Source organism: Polypterus senegalus, chromosome 11 (genome assembly GCF_016835505.1).
Source record: "Polypterus senegalus isolate Bchr_013 chromosome 11, ASM1683550v1, whole genome shotgun sequence".
Classification (NCBI taxonomy): Eukaryota; Metazoa; Chordata; class Cladistia; order Polypteriformes; family Polypteridae; genus Polypterus; species Polypterus senegalus.
This window is the reverse complement of record NC_053164.1, coordinates 148,931,836-148,956,644: the sequence shown is the minus strand read 5'-3', so window position 1 is coordinate 148,956,644 and position 24,809 is coordinate 148,931,836. Positions and strand designations below refer to the sequence as shown.

Here is a 24,809-nt window from a genome sequence, read left to right as displayed (position 1 = left end):
GCCTTATGCAACACAGATGGAGATATGGATCATTAAATGTTATTTACTGAACGTCATTCCGGTTTTCAAATTTGCAATTATTAGAACTTCAGATTGTAAAACGCAAAATGGATAAGCAGCCCTAAGCTGCTGTTCAAGGCAAATCATCCAGTAAGCTAAAAATTTTAGTTTGTTTTTATATAAGCAAAAAATGTTGCTTATATAAAACATGTGACCATTAGATACTCAAATTAAAGACTGATAAAAAAAAAAAATTCTATCATGTCATGAGAAATTTTTGAGAAAACCATGTGGTATCTTCTGAAAGACCAGCACTAGGCAATGATGGCATCCATGGTGCATTAAAATATGTATACATCTCCTAGACCTTCAACCATGTATCATTATGCATTTAATGATGCTTTTCAAAATCTGATACAGTATAAACTTTTTCATGCCTCAGAGACATATCCTCTATTTCTGACTCTTTAATTTAGAAATATTAGAAGGTATGATAAGTCTTGTAAACCATGTTCAATAAAGTGGAAATAGTTAAATCAGTAAAAAAAAAAAAAAACAACGCACAACCTGACAATCCTTCTACTACATCCTACCACCAAACTCAGATTACCACACGTACACTGTGCAGAGGCAACCTTTTTCTTACCGAGTATGAATGTCTTTAGAGATATAGATATATAGATAGATATATAGAGAGATAGAGAGATCTATATATATCTATATCTATATATCTATATCTCTATATCTATATCTATATCTCTATATCTATATCTCTATATCTATATCTATATCTCTATATCTATATCTCTATATCTATATCTCTATATCTCTATATCTATATATCTATATCTATATATCGATCGATCGATGGATATATATATATATATATATATATATATAGATATATATACACACACAGTATATAATTACTACGGGCCTCTTTAAAATGTTTTACATGAACAGAAATAAGGAAACTGCACGTATTCCATTTTTTTTTTTAAATAAACTTTAAAACATTTATATGGAATTCAAGTAAAAAAAACTTTCAAACATTTACTTGCTCTACTAAATTGAATATCCAGTCTGAATATTGACATAATGGCCAAATGCTAGTAGTAGGTACTTTAGCAAACAGTGTACAATGGTTAAACTGACAGAGAAGTAAGAGGAGATTAGCTTTGAGTACTTGAGATTAAGATTATTAAATATCCATGAAATTCTAGAAACCATTTTGTCCCACACATTATTTCATGAAACAGGAAACTATATTAGCAGCACACAGACACGGTAAGGGAGGGCAAATTCCACAGAACCACACTTACACCAGAATGAAAAAATTACCAATGAATTGAATAGGATATGTTTGGATGGCAGAAAACTGGTGTCCCACCTCCAAAACACACCACTATTTTCTTCAATCTACCTACTAAGACGATGTAAAAACAAAAACAGGAAACAAGCATTTTAGAATGTGGGAAATACAGAACATATCAAAAGGGAATCATAATACCTATTTAAATACAAGCTAAAAATTCAAAACATTTTGGGTAATATTAAACAAGTCAGATGACTCTTTAATAAAGTACATCAAGTCATATTCACATTTATGAGAACCTTAAAATAATCTACTTTAAAAGGACAAAGCTCAACCAACTGACGGTCCTTAAAATGAACACATTTATGTGGCTTAGATTATGATTAGCCTCAAGTTTCAAATAAAAACACATTTTTCAAAACTATTTACATTCTGAAATACAAAAATGATTAAAAAGAAACCAGCTGTCAGATAAGCACACACCAGAACTTACCTGTTAATTTCATTGCAATACTATAAGCAAAATATTTTGTGGTATGGAGTTTTCAAAACCTAACAAAAAGTGCTAGTGTTTTTGGAATTCAGACAATGGTGGAAAGATTTAAGGCTGAAAACTGCTCTCACCTCAGATTTACCATGTAAGCCTTGAGAAATCACTTAAGCTGCCTAAGGTGAAACATGCTGTAAATAACATGGATACACTACAATATATGTAAACTGGGTTAGGATGTTGATTATGAAAGGTGATAAATAAACTGGAGTTGTTTGAATTTTTAATTGCAGCAGTTTTTTTTTTTTTTTTTTTAACTGTCAGTTTTAATAAACTGATAATAACAAATTCAATATATACACTATGAGGTACTGTTTTGGAAAAAAAATCTGCAAAAAATACAGATTAAAGTCTTTTTTTAGGTTCTACACAAAATATGCAGACATAAAAATGCTCTTGTTGCAAAACATTCAAAAACAGAAGTGTAAGAAATATTTTAAAAAAGGCATTTGCCATAAATTATTTCATGTTTAGCTACATTGTGTTAAATGCAGAACATAACTCAAACACTTCTACAGTTCAAGTAAACAATAAAATAAATGTTCTATGGGCTTAAAAGACATCATTTTTGCCTTTTTCAAATTCCAACATTATTACCATGTTACACAATAAAGACTCATTTTCTTTATAAAATGTGATTTGGCATATATATGCTGGCATAAAGGAGGCAGACCACTTATTAAAGGGAGAAAAAAAAACACTGCAAGTAAGTTAATTTACTTAGATTGCTGCTATGCTAATATTACCTCGTGGGGGTGGCTACAACATTTAACAAAAAACATGGGGAAGCTTGTAATCACTGTTATACATTGCATACATTTATAGAATATGCAATGTTCCATTAACACTCAGTTTTGATGTTACACCAACATGATCATTAGCATATCAACAATTCACAGTCAGAGTAAAAACCCTAAAACAAAACTGTTTCAGAGCTGAACAATGTAAATGTTACATATTTTGCAAAATAAATCTTTGACAAAGCAAATACAGTGGAGTGCAAATATAACATACTTGGGATATTGGCTTTCCCCAGATAATCTATATTAAATTAAAGAAATGAGGATCAAGGAACTTACTATAGCTAAGAACACTTCTTTCAATCAATATGAAATTATGTCATCTACTATGGGACTCTTCTGTAAAGATGAGAATTACTAAAATTCCACTTATTTTACTTGTTACAATGACTTACAATGGCAAAATTATACAATATTACTTCATCACAGTTTGTCTCTATCAAACAACTTTCCTTAATTCAAGTGATGAATATTTCTGATTCATATGATGGTTCTCTCTCACCACAAAATGTAAGTGGCAACTTTTTTTTTTTAAACTCATTTTGTTCTGTTTTTATAGATTTACAATTTGCTACATTATTCTAATGCACACAGGCTAAATATGTGCTGTGAAGAAAACAAATGGGTGTAACAAACTTTCCATGTTTTCCTAGAATGAATTTCTTAACCAAGGTGTACCCAACATTTATGTTTTTCTAATGATTGTAGTATAATTAATGGAGATTACACACTGACACTTGTTTGCTATGGGTGTAAAATGAGTAATTGAGAAAAACCTGGAGCCAGTAACATTTTTAAAAAGATTGTCACCTACTCAGTTGTTTTCTTAACATGCAGTTTAAATAAATGCTACACTTAAGTTTTACTGGTTCTCTACTTAAGGTACTTTTACAATATGAGCCTAACCGCCCACCATCAACCTAAACAAATATAACTGGAAAGACTAAATAGGAGTCAATTTTAAACTTAAGACTAGATTTAGATGCCTATTTGATATTCAGCAAAACTGAATACAAGGGAAAATAAATGTGGGAAGGGGAAGCAATCTGTAAAGATGCAACTTTATAACAAAAACAAATACATTTAAATTGAGTTAGGATGTGGAAGCATGGCTATTTTAGATGTTTTATAATGTGAAGTTGAAGAAAGTGTTGCAGGTATGTGAAACATGAGCAAATTCATATTTTTGACAAATTATAGTATCGGTGGCCTTTTTGTAACAAGAGCTGCTAGAGACTTAAATGATTGCAAAACGAGTTAATATAATGAGCAACCAACTTTTAAGTGTCAATTATTTCAAATGGAATGATCAAAGACTTTCTACAGACTATCGTAAAACAAATTTTGCAAAACGTAACCAGAAAAGACAGAAAAATAGAATTTAGTGAAGAGCTGACAAGGCACTCCTAAATAAGTACAATTCTTCATGGAAAACCAATTCAAGACCACCACACTGTCTTAAAAAAAAAAAAAAAAAAAAAGTGTCTTTATTTAATGTTAAGGACTTCAGAATACAATGAAAGTATACTTTTGCAAATTCCATAAAAAAATCAATAATTAAGATCCAAAAGCATCAACATCTTTGGCTTTAGCGCCATTTATTTACAGTGTTCCCAAATTCAAATCTAACCCCTTGTCCTACTATTAAAAAACAACTCTTTCAAAGTTTTTCTAGATCCATATGAGTGAAAGTGACCTATTCGACAGATAAAACTAATTTTTCCCATACAATATACCCATAGTTTGTGCTTTATACATTAGAAGTATACTGAACTACTAAATAATATGCCTTCAATTCTGGTCCCAAGATAGTACATTATATTAGAGCTCCACTGTATTTGCTTTTAAATAAAACAAAACATTTTTGCTATATAAAACAACTATTAACATTAAATGAATATATGTTTGGAAAAATTTAATGCAGTACTGTAATGTGTGACAAAAAGCTGTAGAACTTGCAGAGATGAGGACATTGGCCAACAATTCACTAAGTTAAAATTACAGCACTACTCTCATTTTAAAAATGCATTTCACATATGCATTGCAGACACACTTAATTTAGAGGTCTACATCAGGGCATCTTACATGAAGAACTATTAACAGTTGCACTAATACCCTAGATTATTGAGCGTTAAGTGGACACGGCAATGCTCAGACCTGATTCACCTTCATAGAAAACAAATTACAAAATTCATATTACTGCTTTGGAACACAGTGCTATCTTAAGACAATTGTGCATAATAGAAAATTCTTATTAAACTCCATAACTGTAGCAGTTTAGTCAGTTCATATTATACATGTGGTAGTCACCACAATAGAGGACACATTCGTAAGAAGAGTGTTGTACTAAAAGAAAGGTCAATGTGAAAGTAGTATTTACAACACATACATTTAATATAAATGAACTGGGAGAAATGGCAGGTTTTGAACAATTATCAGCCCCAGTAAAGAGTTTATTACAACACTAGATCTATTTAATTATCAAAGCTGAGACGTTTACACACATTACATGAAACATATCCTTTAACAGGAAAACTATAAAAACAATATTTTTATGAACATTTCAAAATGCTTACAACATGTCAAATGTTTGTTTTGGAGAGAAAAAGGCAAATTTTATTTCAGTAAAGAGATTTTTTTTTTATATCACACAGGTTGTGTTCAAATAAAATAAAAGGAAAATAAAAAAAAGAGAGCCATCGGTTACCATGTGTAGATTTGATTTACTTTACTCTTGCTGTTTTACACATCCTTGTAGATTATGAAGTTCACTCTTATCCATGAGTAGAAAGAGACAGTCTTTCCATGACGGGCCCATCTTGACTTGTCAAACATTCCTCTTCCTTCAGCTGTAATGTGTCAAAATGAATGATGTAGGTTTTTTTTTCTCATCCCAAACTGTACATTTGTTTTTTTTTTGTTTTTTTTAACTACACAAATACATAAATATTTTACATGCATAACATGTAAATAAAACTGTTCAACTGAATCACATTCTCACTTTGCCAGATACAGACTTATTCATGATAGGGCCATATGTTAATCTAAGTGAAGAAATGAATATTTAATGTAGGAGTAATCTGCTTAATAAAGCATAGGTGCCAAAAGAAACCAAAGGTTGTAAGAAAAAGTAAACATATTGATCAATTAACTTGCTATTAAGTTGTAAGAACAAACTATTTTGACCAAGATACTAGCTAGTACAGAGGCAGCTGTTCAGGGGACTCTAGTTTTTATAAAGAAGTGAATTTTAAAACTTCTCAGTTGGAGAAAATTTGTATGCTCAAATTAAAAAAAAAAAAAAAAATCAACCACCAACCAAATATGAGCCAGGTTGAGGGCTGGTTTGTAATGGATATAAACTTACAAACCTAATTTTAGCATCTAAATCTGTACCTGACAAAGTGTTAGCCTTCATCATGCAAGACACTTCTCATTAATGCTACACAGCCCTGACATTTATAAAAGCTCTTACACGTGTAATAATTTGTATTTATAAAAGGCTGTTAAAATGTTTTTACCATAACACAATAATTGCATAAGTTATATCAAGTTTTAAGAAGTTCTACACATTCCAAAGTAAAACAAAACAAATTACATTGATTAAGAATAAGACCACAGTTACTGTTTTAGATTAAAAGCACTCCAAACATGTAAAAACACTCCATTCATTAAATCCGCAAAGAGGGGAGGAGCTGTCAAGAAAGAACATTTTTCTTCTATGGAACCATTCATGTTAAAAGAACAAGGTAAACATTTTCATTAAATACATGATAAGAAGCAATAGGGCAAATTATAAATTGTCATTCAAAATCAGCATTAATGCATATATACAATAAGGATTTGCATCAATTATTTACCTAAATTAACATGTTTTTGGAATTTTACACAGAATTACATACAGTCCTCATAAAATGAATCTAATTACCTGGCAATTCAGCTTTACTATCAAAAAACATTCAATTTAATGGAAATGCATAAGTGTTTTACCACATTTTATAATTTCTTTGAAATATTTACCCACTTCAAATATCTAATTCTCTGTCAAAAATGCAAATGCACTAAGCTTAACTTCTTGTATCATTGGCTCCATCAACAAAACATATGCATTTCTAATTATTTCACTTTAGAAATTCTGCAACTGGTTTACTCTGAAAATACCCTGAATATGCTACATTTGCCACTTGAGTAGAACTACCAACAGAAATGGGTGTAATGCAAATTAGTCTAATTTAACTCAAAAAGTAACAATACGGTAGCATATTTGTAACACTCACAAGACAAACTTTACTGTTTTAAAATGCACATGTACTTTTAACACTGTAATGCTACATATTATTTTGTGGTTAAGTTTAGTTGCTAAATGTATGGACAGCTACAATGTAAACCAATAAATGGACCCACATATAAAAAACAAGTTCTACTTGGGCCGAATTACTTAGAACAGAACTAAAAAAGGCACTTTGACATGTATTAAAAAGAAATTAAATGTGTGTCATATGCAAAACTGTACTGTAAGTGTGAAATAAATTCTTGTATTAGGAAAATATGACAGTCTGGGAGCCAACACCAAAAGACATGACAATTGTAAATCAATTAAGTGTTCACCGGTAAGAATGCAAAAAAACTCTTTACACAAGAACTCTGAATGCTTAAATATGGGCTTCGTGGACTAGCAACATAGATGTAGATGTTAATATTGAAAATGTTGGTTTTTTTTTTTAATAAAAAGAAGTTAAGCACCATTTTTTAAATTAAAAGAAGATTCTGGGGTCTGATTAAAACAAAATTGACCTTTAAGATACTGATGGTGAGCTGTAAGTTTTGTTTATACTTAATACTGCATACAGTGGTGTGAAAAACTATTTGCCCCCCTCCTGATTTCTTATTCTTTTGCATGTTTGTCACACAAAATGTTTCTGATCATCAAACACATTTAACCATTAGTCAAATATAACACAAGTAAACACAAAATGCAGTTTTTAAATGATGATTTTTATTATTTAGGGAGAAAAAAAATCCAAACCTACATGGCCCTGTGTGAAAAAGTAATTGCCCCCTTGTTAAAAATAACCTAACTGTGGTGTATCACACCTGAGTTCAATTTCCATAGCCACCCCTAGGCCTGATTACTGCCACACCTGTTTCAATCAAGAAATCACTTAAATAGGAGCTGCCTGACATAGAGAAGTAGACCAAAAGCACCTCAAAAGCTAGACATCATGCCAAGATCCAGAGAAATTCCGGAACAAATGAGAACAGAAGTAATTGAGATCTATCAGTCTTGTAAAGATTATAAAGCCATTTCTAAAGCTTTGGGACTCCAGCGAACCACAGTGAGAGCCATTACCAACAAATGGCAAAAACATGGAACAGTGGTGAACCTTCCCAGGAGTGGCTGGCCGGCCAACAAAAATTACCCCAAGAGCGCAGAGACGACTCATCCGAGAGGTCACAAAAGACTCCAGGACAACGTCTAAAGAACTGCAGGCCTCACTTGCCTCAATTAAGGTCAATGTTCACGACTCCACCATAAGAAAGACTGGGCAAAATCGGCCTGCATGGCAGATTTCCAAGACGCAAACCACTGTTAAGCAAAAAGAACATTAGGGCTCGTCTCAATTTTGCTAAGAAACATCTCAATGATTGCCAAGACTTTTGGGAAAATACCTTGTGGACTGATGAGACAAAAGTTGAACTTTTTGGAAGGCAAATGTCCCGTTACATCTGGCGTAAAAGGAACACAGCATTTCAGAAAAAGAACATCATACCAACAGTAAAATATGGTGGTGGTAGTGTGATGGTCTGGGGTTGTTTTGCTGCTTCATGACCTGGAAGGCTTGCTGTGATAGATGGAACCATGAATTCTACTGTCTACCAAAAAATCCTGAAGGAGAATGTCCGGCCATCTGTTCGTCAACTCAAGCTGAAGCGATCTTGGGTGCTGCAACAGGACAATGACCCAAAACACACCAGCAAATCCACCTCTGAATGGCTGAAGAAAAACAAAATGAAGACTTGAGTGGCCTAGTCAAAGTCCTGACCTGAATCCAATTGAGATGCTATGGCATGACCTTAAAATGGCGATTCATGCTAGAAAACCCTCAAATAAAGCTAAATTACAACAATTCTGCAAAGATGAGTGGGCCAAAATTCCTCCAGAGCGCTGTAAAAGACTCATTGCATGATATCGCTGCTAAGGGTGGCCCAACCAGTTATTAGGTTCAGGGGGCAATTACTTTTTCACACAGGGCCATGTAGGTTTGGATTTTTTTCTCCCTAAATAATAAAAACCATCATTTAAAAACTGCATTTTGTGTTTACTTGTGTTATATTTGACTAATGGTTAAATGTGTTTGATGATCAGAAACATTTTGTGTGACAAACATGCAAAAGAATAAGAAATCAGGAAGGGGGCAAATAGTTGTATATGCTTTGGAATATCATTTTAGGTGGAAGGTAAAATATCTCTGAAAATAAAGGGCAAAACCGATACAATGACATAGAGCAAAATCCTAAGCAACATCCGCTTGTCGCTTGCAACGACCTTGGACTTGAAAAGATTTATAGAGACTTACCCAATAGATAATGACTACATATATCTGGTGAAAAGTTAAAACAAAAGAACATCTTGAATGTATACCATGAATTAAAATTTGGAACAATTCATGTTCAAAACTGCACCCCTCCCAATTTGAATGAGCCAGTGAAATATATATATATATATATATATATTTATACAAAGGATGGGTAAAGTCTAGACATTCACAAAAACTTTACACATTGGAGAAATTTACTGTAAAATACTTGGGACATTTATAAGTATATCCCAAATTCTCTACACTTACATCACAAATATAACAAAGAAATATGCACAGAATAATACAAAGTTGCAAGGATGTATTTTCCCCAAAGGGCACAAAGTTGCAAAGATGCATCCTCTCCAAAAGGCACCTAATTACACATAATGTATACAGTATACACCAGGACTGATATACTAAGTGAGGCTAGTCTGAGGTGCATCAATAAATACAAATCTCAGAAACATTTTTAGCTAATTATGTCAGAGATTAAGGTTCTAACATTGCAGTGGGTCTGACCGGCAGACTACTAATATATTTGGGTTAATAAACGTGGTTAAGTAAAAAGACTCTGTTTACTGTGATTTGTGCATTAAGACTCACCCAGTGTATAAAAACGTAAAATATTTTCACCAGCACCACTATAACATCACTCACACACAAAAATAATTTCCTAACACAAAACTACGCCAAGTAATTTTAGTCTTGAATTACATAGCAAATTATCACCCTCAAACTGGCTATCATGAATGAGTCCCAGTTACATCTTCCTTTGTAAATTCCTTAATTTTATCAAGTGTAAAACAAATAAATAAAAATGCAAAAAAAGTAGTTCCAGTACAGGACTCCTGCAAATTGAAAATACAACGAACAGGGTGAAGATATAAAGCAGAATTAAATTTCCTTAGTAACTATCTCCAACTACTGTGTAGTGCACACCAGCAGAAGTAATTGATGTTACTTTTGCAATATAAAAGAAATTATACATTGCCCAACAACAAAGTGACAGCACTAATGCAAGAATAGACAAACCATCAAATTTCAATGCTTTAGTCATTTTTATTTAAGTAATCATAACCATTTAATTCATGTTTAAAGTAACTAAATGGTTGAATACAATATTTTTGGCATTAGAATTTGCTAAAATATGTCATGTTTTTTTACAAAAAAAAAAAAAATTACTTGGATACAGAAATTGAAAACAGAGTGCAAATTAATTTGAAGTTACCCATTCCTGCAGTGCTGCTGTAAAGTGGGACAATAAAAGCAAACTTCTCCCACCCTAACGAAATTACAAAAAAAAACTACTTAAGGACTACTCCAGTATACCGTACTAAAAGCACAAAAATCTCAAAAGTGGAATTCAATCTACACATTGTATACAAGTATTGGGTTTCAAATTAAATGACAACAAATACTGACAACAAAAGTATACATGGATTACCGAAGGGATTTCCTACACTATATACAATGAATTATGAAATGCAAAGTGTCAAAATTATACATCCACTCCTAAATAGCTGGTTACTCCATTCCACTAGACAATGCTTTTCCATAATATTTAATGAATAAAATACAATTGCAGATAACTATATAGATTAGGATCAAACACAACATCTACATTCTTACTGCACACTCAAATCTATGTAAAACAGTAACATTTATACTGAATAAATTGCTACTAATGCTTGTAATAAAAGTTAATATTTTTTCTACTGGTGAATTAGGTGCTTGGTGGAAGACCACTGTACAGTAAAGTTAGCTTTGTAAATTATGATTTTGAACTGAGCAGTATCTGTAAACTTCACTTACAAGAATTCACACAAAAAACATAAAAGCAACATGTACATATGCAGCTGTACATAGACAGTGCATCAATAACATACATACAAAAAGTTGACTGCAGACAATTCCTGCATAAAAATCATAATGAATTTTTAGATTTACATTATTCCAACAAAATCAAAAAATACATTATGCAATATTAACCAGCTCATCATCAAAAAATACATTATGCAATATTAACCAGCCCAAATTCAACTTTACTCTGTTTTCAGGCTATAAGACAATGTACTATTATCAACAATAATAAAAATCTGTAGTTCTAAAATGGCAAATCAAGTTTTGCTATTCTGAAGAATCCAAGGATATCTCGAAATACAAAAATTATAGCACCTAAAACAAGAATGTAATATGTTACAACCAAACCAAACATGTTATGAAAGGGAGGGTCAACGATTAAACAGTTAAAAATAAAATCAGATCTCTACAATGTACATTAAGAGTTCAACAGTAATTCAGTCATAAATCAAGTTCAATATCAAATACATTTTTCAGCTAGTCTAAAAGACTGCATTTATTACAGTTTGTGTCTCTCTATTAAATACATCTAAAATTCAAATGGTTATACGAATATGCATAAAAATAAGCTCCTGCCTGTATAAAACTTGGTCTATATAGCTAACTAAATTCTGGGAAAGAAAAACCTAATAATTTTAACAATTCCAGAAAACAAAAACTGATGGACTTTACAAGACCATTTACTTATGGTCTCATTTCATTTCTTTAAACTTTTACTAGGAATAGGGAGTTTCAAAAGCAAAAAGAGGACGGTCAGCTAACAGACCTGATTAAATACTGAGAACTGCTGTATTGCATAACTGTAATACAAAAATAGTGAATGTAAGTTATAAAATCAATAGTAGTATTATCTATGCATATCTACATAAACATTTACTGGAAAGGAAGGGTAATGTAATGAATTAATGTTTAAACACATTATGAATTAATGTTCTCTTGGAAAACACTGCACCCTTCCAGGTGACTGACTAAACATTAAAATGATAGTGTTTGAACATAATGGAAGAATGGGGCTTAAAAGCATACTAAAAGCAGCTGTCCAGTTCTTGCTTTTGACACTTGAAAACCCTACCTAGCATACAATTAGTTAAAAAATCTCAGAAAAATCAAGAAAAATGTACATCTTAAAGTACCTAACACAGTTCTTTTAAAGTTTTATTAAACTAGTTTTAAATACAATACACAAAACAAATTTGTTTATTGGTACAGATTTCCAAAACCATGACACATTCATAACAATCAAACCATTTATCAACATATGCCTTACATTTCTTTTTCATTAACTTAGAAATTGTTTATTCCAAGGTATGAATTGTGAAATACACCCAAACTCATTATCTATACAAACAAGGCAGAAAATAAACTTTAAAAAGCTGTCAAAATTCTATATTAATAGGTGATGATGAGCGAGCACGGACGAGAAATACAAAAAAAAAAAAAAGTGTAAGAATGCTTCAAATAGATTCACTTCAATAAATTCACATGTATCTAGATGAACAAAATTAAACTCAATTATATGTTTGTGAAAGCTGCTCTAAACCCAACAATTTGCACAAGAGACCCAAAATAAAAAATAAACATGAAAAGTTTGGCAATTACAGTATTAAATCATGCATCACTTTAGTAAAAATATATATTAATAAAAAGGTGCTTCCAATGAAATTTCTTCTAGAAATTTAACAGGTGTACAAATAAGCTGCAAGATCTTCATTTGAAAATATCAGCAAAAAATGACCAAATTCTAATAATCAACTTTTAGGTGATTTTTTTTTTTTATGCATCCAAGATCTCTCAAAATATATTACAATAAAAAATCTTGTTCTACACATTTAATACAATTCTTGTTTGAATTAGATTGTTACTATATATTTAGAAAAGAGCTTGTAAGAAACAGGAGAAACGTGCCAACACATTTTACTGAAAAAAAAAAGACTTCTAAGGAAGGTGTAGTAAACCAACAGGAGACAGCCAACCAAATAAAAATTGAGCAACTTTCACAATTGCTAATATCTGCTCTATTACCACCAGAATGTTAAGAGAATCAATTCTTCGATTGTTTTGCAATTTGTATCTTTTTCCTTTAACATATTCTAGCAAAAACAGACTTGGTGTGTTATCAATGATTAAGTACATCTCAAAAATATTAAAAAGGCCCTTTCACATGAAATTATTGTGAATAAAAACTGATATTCTTAAATGAATACTGTTTTATTAACAAGTACTGTAGATTGCTAAAGTACTTTAATCAAGTGCTAAATATACAACACCACCTCTGATACACCCCTTTCACTGCAAATATTGCCTTGGCCTCTCCCCTCATCAGTCACATTTCAGAAAAAAATATGTTCCACTAATTTACTGCCTGTAGAAGGCACCAAAGAAGCATATTTGGATACTTATTGCTTCTAAATTGGACAAGTGTTAACTGAGGGTAGGTCTGTGTAAGCAATGGGATGGGATGGTTCATGCCACCATGATAAACATCGGCTGCCCATAATCCAGAATTGCAGCAATCTGGTTAGAGGATGTTAAATAACTGTCAGACTCACTAATCATGAACCTCACCTACACTATCCTCATTTTTATACCAAACAGATGCTCAAATCAAAACTTAGTAGTAGCATTAGTTTAATACAATAAAATCACAGTCTATAGTAAATTATGTATGGCAGGGGTGGGCAGATTCAGTCCTGGAGGGCCGCAGTGGCTACAAGTTTTTGTTCCAACCCAATGGCCTAATAAGCACTTATTGCTCAAGTAAGACTTCTGCTTCACTTTAGTTATCTCGCTCGTTAAGATTTTGAACCCTTATTGCTTATTTTAGTCTTAAACAGGTATATTCTTGGTTTTTAATTGTTACTTATTAGCAATAAGATGCACAACAAAAGAAACCAGAATTTCTCCATTTATGCCTGTGTGTATTTATCATGCACTATTTGGTTTAATTAAATACTTGGAAGGAAAGTGAAGAGAAAAAAGTAAAGCACTGAGAATTACTTATCTGTTTTAGACTTCAAATCATTTGGATGATATCCTTAGAAAGGAAAAAAAAATCTAGGATATGAAAATGAGTTAAAGCACTAAGAAGCCATGAAATTAAATAATTGACAAGGATTGGTTTTTAATTAAGCAACTGGGTTGGAACAAAAACCTGCAACCACTGCAGCCCTCCAGGACTGAATCTGCCCACCGGTGATGTATGGGGTGGGGTGGTCAATGTGATATTTTTCTTTTTCATATGCAACATTTACCAAAAGTAAGGTTTTCAAGAAATTTAATACCTAAAGAAAACACACTATTATATGCTTTTAAAGAAATCTGAAGGAAAAAAAAAAAAAAAAAAAAAGACGACTGATGTGAAGTAATACAAATGTACTTATTGGAACTAGGTTTTAAAGAAGGACAAAATTCCATCCACAATGTTTACAAGATTTAACTGGACCAAGTCCTGAAAACTAAAGAAAAAAGTAAAAAAAATATATATATATATATATATATATATATATATATATATATATATATATATATATATATATATATATATATATATATAAAACTTTACTTATTAGTCAATGCTGTGTCGGTCAAATAAGGCATGTATTCATCTGACACCTGCTCTAAGGCTCATACAAGACAAAAAATAGTTATTAATGGCTGTGTTTTTATACAACAAATACTCCTATATTAAAGAATAGTTTGTTCACACAATAACTGGAATTCAATCAAATAGATGACTCAGTAAACGTACACATCTTTATGTATTAACTTTGTTTTGGTGTAAGAAAACCATGTATTTATTATTATAAAATTACAATTACCACCTCAAAGCACTATATGAGTGATAATGTGGTACTGAAGTATATATTATAAGCATGCTGAATAACCTATGAATTGCAACAAAATAAAACCATTCAAAATTTACATTAACAAAAATGTAAATCTGGGAAAATGGGGAGTAATTATTATACAGTGCTTTAAACTATTTTCAAATTTTATTGCCTCAGATTCTAAACTTAAAATACTTGAAAGTAATTTTTCCAGCTAGCCTACATACGAGTGTATATCAAGTAAAATCAAAAGAAACATTTTAATTTTTCAACTGTTTGCTTAAAACAGTAAAATAAACTGAGATTTAGAAAGCACTCATACCCTTTGTAAATATAAGGATAACTTTGCTCAGGTGCAGTGTATGACATTACCAACTCACCCAGTGTGTTGATGGTCTCCACCTGTGTAGGAAATGGGTGGAACACCCACTCTCAGTTTTTGAGGATAAATCCCATGCCCCTCTCTTGCTGAGCTCTAACAGTAAGAGAAATTTACCACAAAGCAAACCAAAATGAAAAAAGGTTTTCCAAAAAAAAAAAAAAAAGTCAGGTATAGAATTACAGGGAAGCAGAGATCTGAAGGATACAAATGCATATCAAGGCACTGCAAATACTTCAGAGCTCTGTACAATCCATCATACACACATGGGAAAAATAAGAAAAAGCGCAGTGTCATTTTTTTTTTAAAAAAGGTTACATTGTCACTTAAAAATAACAATCATGTATGATACTATCGCCTATGCCGGGGGATTGTTTGATGGGTGGAGAGATGCCTATGAATTATTAAAAATTTTGCTATACCCACACACGACATAGATTATCTATAAAAGTGATATTTAATTAACACACTTGCTGCTGTGAAAATGTGATTTTTCCTAATTAGATCATTTGGTGCATTATTTTTTAACCTCGTTTGATTTCTGCAAAAGTCTGGTTCATTTAGGTATATTTGTTTTTGGCGTTGTGCCAAATGAAGCCTGGAATAGTTTGTATGAGGTATGGTTGTGATCCGATATGTGATTGATCAACTGCATGAAATACTGTCCATTATGGATGAAACTGTGCATGCTGCGATAGTCATGCTAAGCGTCTGCTCTGGGTAATAGAAAACCTCATTCTCTGCATAATGAGTCAAGGGTTAACATGGACTATTAAAACAATACAAAAAGAATAAACAAAGCACATAGGTACAAATGTAACAAAATTTGCATACAAAACTTGCACAATTACCAGTCGATCAGAGCAAGCCAAGCACCTGTCACCACTTCATGCAAGCAGAATCAGGTTAACATTTGTAAATTCACTTGTGACTGGGTTGATCAAAACACATATAGAGGTGGCGAGAAACAAACAGCAGTGCCCTGTGAGATTGACAAGCAAAACCTCTAAACTTACACTATGAAAGTGATATACATAGGTAAGGTGGGGCATCCTTTCAATGCGCGCACCAACTTTTGACATATTTAGTAAATATGAACGTTATTAACAAATGTATACAAGAGTTAAGACGTGATTTGTTACACTAAATTACTATACTAACTGAGGTTACATGGTGGCTATTGGAAAGCAAATACGGAACACCATATATTTAAATTGAACTTACCTGCTACATCTATGGTCATAAAACTGCATATGCCCTCAGCAGAGATGGCTTTCTTTTATGCCCTTGCTTATATCTAACATGTTCTTTTCATACCAAGAGCAGCAGCGCATAATTTTCAAGGAGTCTTCCACTTGTTCAATAATAGACATTTTGATCAGACAGCTATGCTTGGTAAACAAACTAAATATTTAAGGAAAATGCAGCAGTTTGCCTATATAACTTTATTGCCCTTCCTTGATAGTTTTTCCTTAGAAAAAAATGTTTCTGCCCAAAGAAAGAAGTTTAGGACATGGCTGCTGGGTGTTGGTTATGTTCAGCTTACTTGAAAGCTTGCAGTGTGAAAGGCAACATAACTGGAAATTTAAACAAAGTAATGAGACACCAAAGTTTGGAAGAAAACAAGCTGATCAAGAGCGAAAACACCTTACAAATGCTTCATATCTTTCTTGTGAAGAATGCAAGATTAAGAAAAATAATAGCAGCAGCTGGGGTCTTTGAGGAAATTTCAGCAAATCAAACATTGACACAACAGCTATGCTGACTAGGTTGGGCCTTCCCTAAACTTAATCACTGAACTCAATGTGTAGAACTCAATGACCACAATCTTAAATAATTGGCCGGATTACACCATCCTCACAGTAAAATGCACTGCTACCAGCATCATGTTTTAGGGATGCCTATCAGCAACAGGCTCTGGGAATCTGGCCAGGATTCATGGGAAGGTGAATGCTGCACAATACATTGTGGTCCTGGAGGAAAACCACGCTCTCCTCTGCCAAAAAGAGACTAAACTTATAACAATACAATGAGCCAAAGTGGCTTAAAAAGAACCCAACAAACTTGCTGAGTTGCCCAGTTACAGTCCTGACCTTAACCCTACTCAACAAAGACTTAAGATTCCTAAGTCATCAACACTTTTCAACAGGTGTAGCTGGTGTAGCCTGAACAATTTTGCAAAAAAGACATTAGAAAAACCTGGTCCATTATTTTCTGCAAAATTAATAAACTTATCCATAAAAAATATTTGCTGTAATAGCTCCAAAGAGGTGGTTCAAGATGAATACTTGTGTTGATTTCTGATTTTGGAAAATAATTCTTGAATGGTTTATAATTGTCTTTTTGTTAAGCAGCACTGTGAAAACATCTAATTTACAATAGAAACTCCCATTTAAATTGATCAAAATTCTAGGATGTCATATGTTTTGAGGGGAGTAAATACTTTTCCCAAGGCTGGCCACACTTGAAAGAGCCATGTTTAACGAATGTGGAGTAGGTGCAGAGAAAACTTGTTAAAATATAAATATTTTAAGTTTAATTTCGTATTGTACAATTAAATATGTTAAATGGGGAGGTCACTCTTTTAAATGGTTTTGGATTTACACAATAGCTCCTGATATTGACATACCACATAATAGGTAGGCAAACTGTATTAATTCAGAAAAAAAGCAAAAAAACTTACCTTTAAATACTAACCAAATGAGTCATGTGGCACTTCATAACTGCATCTCAGTGAGCTTCCACTTCACTAGAAATGATGAATACTGGTTACTAGACTATAGAGTAAAATAGATATACACACCTTCCTTAACGGTGGCGGTACTCCCTCTCCCTGTCCCTCTCACGGTCCCGGTCCCTTTCCCGGTCACGATGCCTCTCACGCTCCCTGCTTCTTTCCCTGTAATAGTCGTCATGACGGTCTCTGCTACGAGATTTGTGACGTCTGCTTTTCTCTCTTGACCGGCTGTGATCTCTCTCCCTGGATCTCTCTCGTCTTCTGAAAAAACAAACAAAAAACAAAAATCAAGCACTGACTCACTTGAGGCATGATTCTCTATCAAGGTTACATTGAAGTTGTATTAAAATTGGACTTTAGATGATTAAATCATCTTCTGTGTGCAACTTGCAGCTAACTCGGGTTTACTGCATCAGGAACATAGCACTTAACAAGTATACAGGGTGGGCCATTTATATGGATACACCTTAATAAAATGGGAATGGTTGGTGATATTAACTTCCTGTTTGTGGCACATTAGTATATGTGAGGGGGGAAACTTTTCAAGATGGGTGGTGACAATGGTGGCCATTTTGAATCCAACTTTTGTTTTTTCAATAGGGAGAGGGTCATGTGACACAACAAACTTATTGGGAATTTCACAAGAAAAACAATGGTGTGCTTGGTTTTAATGTAACTTTATTCTTTCACGAGTTATTTACAAGTTTCTCTTTGTTTACAACCATTGACATGTCGCAGACGTTAACACGTGAGGAGCGGATAGAAATTGTGTTGATGTCTGGTGAACGCAGTAACCGGGTCATTGCAGCAGATTTCAATGCAAGACACCCTACGAGACCACCCATCTCCCATGCTACAGTTAGCAAACTGCTTGCTAAGTTTCGTGAAACTGGTTCAGTGTTGGATTTGCCAAAATGTGGACGCATGAAAACTGTCACTAATGAAGAAACATCAGTGGCTGTCCTAGCTTCATTCAGCAAGAGCCCACAACGCAGCACTCGCCGCATGTCACTGGAGAGTGGCATTAGTCGAACATCCCTTCGGCAGATATTAGCTACTCACAAATGGCACCCTTACAAACTCCAGCTACTGCAGCATCTCAACGAGGATGACCCAGATCGGCGCACTGAATTTGCAGAATGGGCAAAACAAAAATTGGAACAGGACCCTCAGTTTACGCAGAAGATTTTGTTCAGTGATGAGGCAAACTTTTATGTGAATGGTGAAGTTAACAAACAAAACCACTGCTATTGGTCTGACACTAACCCACATTGGATAGATCCCTCCAAGACTGTTGGAACAAAAAAATTGATGGTATGGTGTGGTATATGGGGTACAAAGATAGTGGGGCCATTCTTCATCAATGGAAACCTCAAGGCCACTGGATATGCGAAATTGCTACATGATGATGTGTTTCCCTCTTTATGCACTGAAGCTGGCACGTTCCCTGAGTTTTTCCAGCAAGATGGTGCACCACCACATTATGGGTGTCAGGTCTGAGCATTCCTAGATGAACAGTTTCCTGGAAAGTGGATTGGTCATCGCAGGCCAGTTGAATAGCCCCCAAGGTCTCCCGATCTGACCCCCTTAGACTTTTATCTTTGGGGTCATCTGAAGGCAATTGTCTATGCTGTGAAGATACGAGATGTGCAGCACCTGAAACTACGGATACTGGAAGCCTGTGCTAGCATTTCTCCTGCGGTGTTGCTATCAGTGTGTGAAGAGTGGGAGAAGAGGGTTGCATTGACAATCCAACACAATGGGCAGCACATTGAACACATTTTATAAGTGGTCAGAAACTTGTAAATAACTCATGAAAGAATAAAGTTACGTTAAAACCAAGCACACCATTGTTTTTCTTGTGAAATTCCCAATAAGTTTGATGTGTCACATGACACTCTTCCTATTGAAAAAACTAAAGTTGGATCCAAAATGGCCAACTTCAAAATGGCCACCATGGTCACCACCTATCTTGAAAAATTTCCCCCCTCACATATACTAATGTGCCACAAACAGGAAGTTAATATCACCAACTATTCCCATTTTATTAAGGTGTATCCATATAAATGGCCCACCCTGTACATTCCTCTGTTCATTTGAGTTTGTAATAAAACAGGCGTAAAGATTTTTTGATTTGAGTGAAGTACAATCTGACATTTCAAGAAAAAAATAATGTGTATGAAAGTACAACAATGTATACATCATCATTGACTTCAATTAAAGTTTTTGTCAACATAGATAATTAATGCACCGATACTACAAGATTAACACAGGGATGGGAAATATATTGTAATAAAAATCAATACACAAAAGCCAATACTGCAATGTTCATCACTTTCAATTTTCCACAACTTACTTCTGAAGGTTAAATAAAATCCAACAATAACTTCAGCACTCTTTCTAAACAGGTCTATATTGACTCCTCTCATGTTGCCTGATGGTGCTGATCGTGAAAAATGTGAGGATCAGAAGAGGAAGCTTTTAGAAAAGGCAGGGTTAGCACTGCCATTTGCAAATGGTTAAATTATTCCAAGATGACAAGCAGTACAGCATCTAAAGACAGAACAAGCTACTACATATGGAAGGACCGTTCTTGTATGTGCAGTGCTCTTCTGCCTCCCTGGCAAAATGACTTCTTAAGCAAAGATCCATAAAGCGTTTGCATAGGGTATGAAAATGGCAGGGACAAGATTTGCAATGAACACTGTACAGCAAATTACACTTTTGCCTACTTTATTTGCACTATAAATATACTCGTATTTTGTCAGTGATCAAATAACTACATTAGTCAGTAATTCACAGTAATTTGCCATCACACCAGAAGTGATAAGCCTGTACAGCATGCAAGCCCTTGTTCCTCTGTTTCACACACTTCGCTACTGAAATGCTATAAGCAGGAATAAAAGCTGCAGCCTTTGTAGTCTGGGTTAATATTGTCTATACATTTGGATGTTAGAGAGGAATGGAATTTTACCAAACTAAAGACTTTTGCATTTAAAAAACTCAAGTACCACCTGAAAGTACTCCTTGAGAAATATTCAGGAATATGAAGATCTAGAGCTATTGTTGTGTGCCATTAAGTTTCAGTATTTGCAAGGAATGAATTGGGTTCAAAAACAAATACAATCTCATTTAAAAGGAAACAGGATGTTGTAAAAGTGTGCCCGGTATCTTTTTCAGTTAAATTTATATGGACAGAACATCAATGCACAGTCGTGATTACAGGACTGGGGTAAAATAAGAACAGTCAACAGAAATAAGGTTTCCCTAGTGCATGAGAGAGACAACCGAGATAAGAGGAAAAACCTTAAATGACAAGCAAGTTTCTGCTATTTGAGGGGTCGTATCCAGCATAGGAAGCAGGCAAAGTATCTACACTTTGACATTCAAATATCTGGCCATCGATAATCCGGCTCCTTCAAATTTCCAGCATGGATTTCAGAGTGCATTTTCAAATTTACCGTGTTAGGGCGCCACTGTTTTCTGGAGGCGTTTGTTTTTATGGCGCCGTATTCGATAATCAGTTGTTGGGTCTGTCTTGCACCTGCTAACAGGCATTCCTGCTCATTCCTTCTCATTTTATTATTTATTTGTTGCTGTATATATAGCCCCATTATGGATTCAGCAAAGAAGAGGTGGCGTAAAACGTAAACATTGTGCTTTGTCGATCGCAGGGAAAGTGGAAGTGCTAAAAAAAAAAAAAAAATTTATAGCAGTGTGACTGTGTAAACCATTTGTGAAACATAAGACATTGGCTCTTCAACACTTTATGAAAAAACAAAGAAAAACTGTTAAAAGTTCTTTTCTGACAGTGGATCAAAAAAGCAAATGTTTGTAAGGAAGTCAACAGCTGAGGGAAAAAGTTCAGAAACGACCAAGTTCTCATAACCTGGTTTAATCTTCATGTAAGTGAAAGTGTGGAAATTTCTGGTGATTTATTAAAGGAACAAGACAAAGTGGTTCATAAAGAGCTGGTATTGCAACACAAGTGTGAATATTCAGAAGTTTGGCTGCATCATTTCAAGTCGTGAAATGGCTTACTGTTTTGTGCGATGTGTGGGGGGAAAACAGTCAGCAGACAAACATGCGGCTAGTGCATATATGGATGAATTTTCAAAGTTAGTTAGTGATGAACATTTAAGTCCTGAACAAGTGTGCAATGATGACGAGACTGCCTTGTTTTGGAGATGTATGCCAAAAAGAACTCTAATTGAGGGATGCAGAATCGGCATCGGGGTTTAAAGCTTCGAAGGACTGTGCCACGGTAATTATTTTAATTAGTTGAATTAAAATTCTGGCAAACTATTTAATTCAGTTGAACTAAAATTCTGTTGAACTGTTTTATTTAGTTGGTGAACATTAAAATTTAATTTTTCATTTACTGTTTGATCTTCTTTCTTTAAAAGGACTACAGTATATATAACCATCCAAAATCCAACATTTTCGAAAATCCGGCACTCCTCAGGTCTGGAGGTTGCCGCATTTTTGAATGTCAACCTGTACAAAAGTGCCTCTTCAAGCTACCTGTGGTTTGAATTAATACATTTACACTGTCCTGTACTATTCAGTGATCCAATGTTAAGAATGCAAAAGGTTTTGTAAAATGCAGTATTTTAATTCAAATTAAATATTTAAAACTTTGTGTATTACCTTGAACCAGAACCATAAGACTTGGATTCAATTCCATGTAGACAGTCCTGTAATGAACTTATCAGCACTTTACACCTGTCATCAGCAGATACTTTGGATTGCTTAATTAAAGAAATAGCCGTAACCAGCGTCTCTATAGCACTTCCATAATCACCTAAAATTAAAGTTGGGGATATAGAAGGGAGAGAGAGCAAACACATTACACAAGCATTCTGACAAGATTTTTTTTTAATTAAATAAAAAGTGAGTAAGACTGACAATGTTCATTATAGACAATGTATATTATATATATATATATATATATATATATATATATATATATATATATATATATACATACATACACACACATACACATACACACAGTGGAACCTCGGTTTGCAGCATAATTCGTTCTGGAAACGTGCTCGGAATCCAAAGCACTCGTATATCAAAGCAAATTTCCCCATAAGAAATAATGGAAACTCAGAGGACTCGTTCCACAACCCAAAACTATTTATATTTTGTATTAATCATTTTTAAATGAAGTACATAAAACAAATTAACCTGCACTTTACCTTTAAAAAGAATCATGGCTGGGGTGAGTGAGTTTCTAAACTCATGTGGGATTCCACCCAAGGGGACGACATGCGGAAGAGTGTCCCAAAGCAATCACAGTTTCCCACCACTGTAGCAGTTCGCATATCAAAAAAGATCGCAGACATGCTATAAGTGCCTGCCATCGATGGGTGATACAAGGAACATTATAAAGATCCCACTTCAATAAATAAACAGCGCTGTTGCTGTTTCAAGCTGAATAAATCTGGTGTTGTTAAAGTAGAGACTCAGCTTCGTGTTTTGGGGCGCAAGGTGGGGACTCGCACTTCATAGCACACACATGTGCGCGCGCGCGCGAGCACACACACACACACAGTCACAATGCTGTAGTAAACAGTATACGCTCGTACGGCTGTTGACTATATGAGTGAGGCACACAGACTCAGACGGAGAATAGGATACGACTGCCCTCAAGAGAAGAGAGAGACGCATGCAAGCGAGAGAGATAAGGGAGAGAGAGAGAGAGAGAGAGAGAGAGACTCGCTGCGTGTGAGCAAGAGAGATACGTGCAAGCGAGCGAGCGAGCGAAGGAGAGAGATGCGCTGTGCGCGAGCGAGAGAGATAAGGACAGAGAGACACGCACAAGAGAGAAGAACCATCAGCTCAGTTGTGATCACATGACGCTCAGCAAGTGTATCCATACTACTCGTATTGCAAGACATCGCTCGTTTATCAAGTCAAAATTTATTAAAAAATATTGATCGTCTTGCAAAACACTCGTAAACCAAGGTTCCACTGTATGTGTGTGTGTATATATATATATATATATATATATATATATACACACACACACATATATATATATTTTTATATACACACACATATATACACTTCCTGATTTCTTATTCTTTTGCATGTTTGTCACACAAAATGTTTCTGATCATCAAACACATTTAACCATTAGTCAAATATAACACAAGTAAACACAAAATGCAGTTTTTAAATGATGGTTTTATTATTTAGGGAGAAAAAAATCCAAACCTACATGGCCCTGTGTGAAAAAGTAATTGCCCCCTGAACCTAATAACTGGTTGGGCCACCCTTAGCAGCAATCACTGCAATCAAGCGTTTGCGATAACTTGCAATGAGTCTTTTACAGCGTCTGGAGGAATTTTGGCCCACTCATCTTTGCAGAATTGTTGTAATTCAGCTTTATTTGAGGGTTTTCTAGCATGAACCGCCTTTTTAAGGTCATGCCATAGCATCTCAATTGGATTCAGGTCAGGACTTTGACTAGGCCACTCCAAAGTCTTCATTTTGTATTTCTTCAGCCATTCAGAGTTGGATTTGCTGGTGTGTTTTGGGTCATTGTCCTGTTGCAGCACCCAAGATCGCTTCAGCTTGAGTTGACGAACAGATGGCGGACATTCTCCTTCAGGATTTTTTGGTAGACAGTAGAATTCGTGGTTCCATCTATCACAGCAAGCCTTCCAGGTCCTGAAGCAGCAAAACAACCCCAGACCATCACACTACCACCACCATATTTTACTGTTGGTATGATGTTCTGTTTCTG

At 34.2% G+C, this 24,809-nt stretch overlaps 1 protein-coding gene across 3 annotated transcripts in view; it reads right to left on the bottom strand.

Annotated features, from left to right (window-relative positions):
• Positions 1-2,218: 2,218 nt before the first annotated feature.
• The window catches only part of cpsf6 (cleavage and polyadenylation specific factor 6), a 49,911-nt gene continuing 27,320 nt past the window's right edge, over positions 2,219-24,809 (bottom strand). For all 3 annotated transcript variants that reach the window (XM_039769801.1, XM_039769803.1, XM_039769802.1), the window contains exons 8-10: positions 22,700-22,853; positions 18,116-18,310; positions 2,219-5,514 (exon numbers count right to left, since the gene is read on the bottom strand). In XM_039769801.1, coding sequence (XP_039625735.1) covers positions 18,121-18,310; positions 22,700-22,853 — 344 coding nt within the window. In that variant the 3' untranslated portion in view covers positions 2,219-5,514; positions 18,116-18,120. The remainder of the gene's footprint in view (positions 5,515-18,115; positions 18,311-22,699; positions 22,854-24,809) is intronic.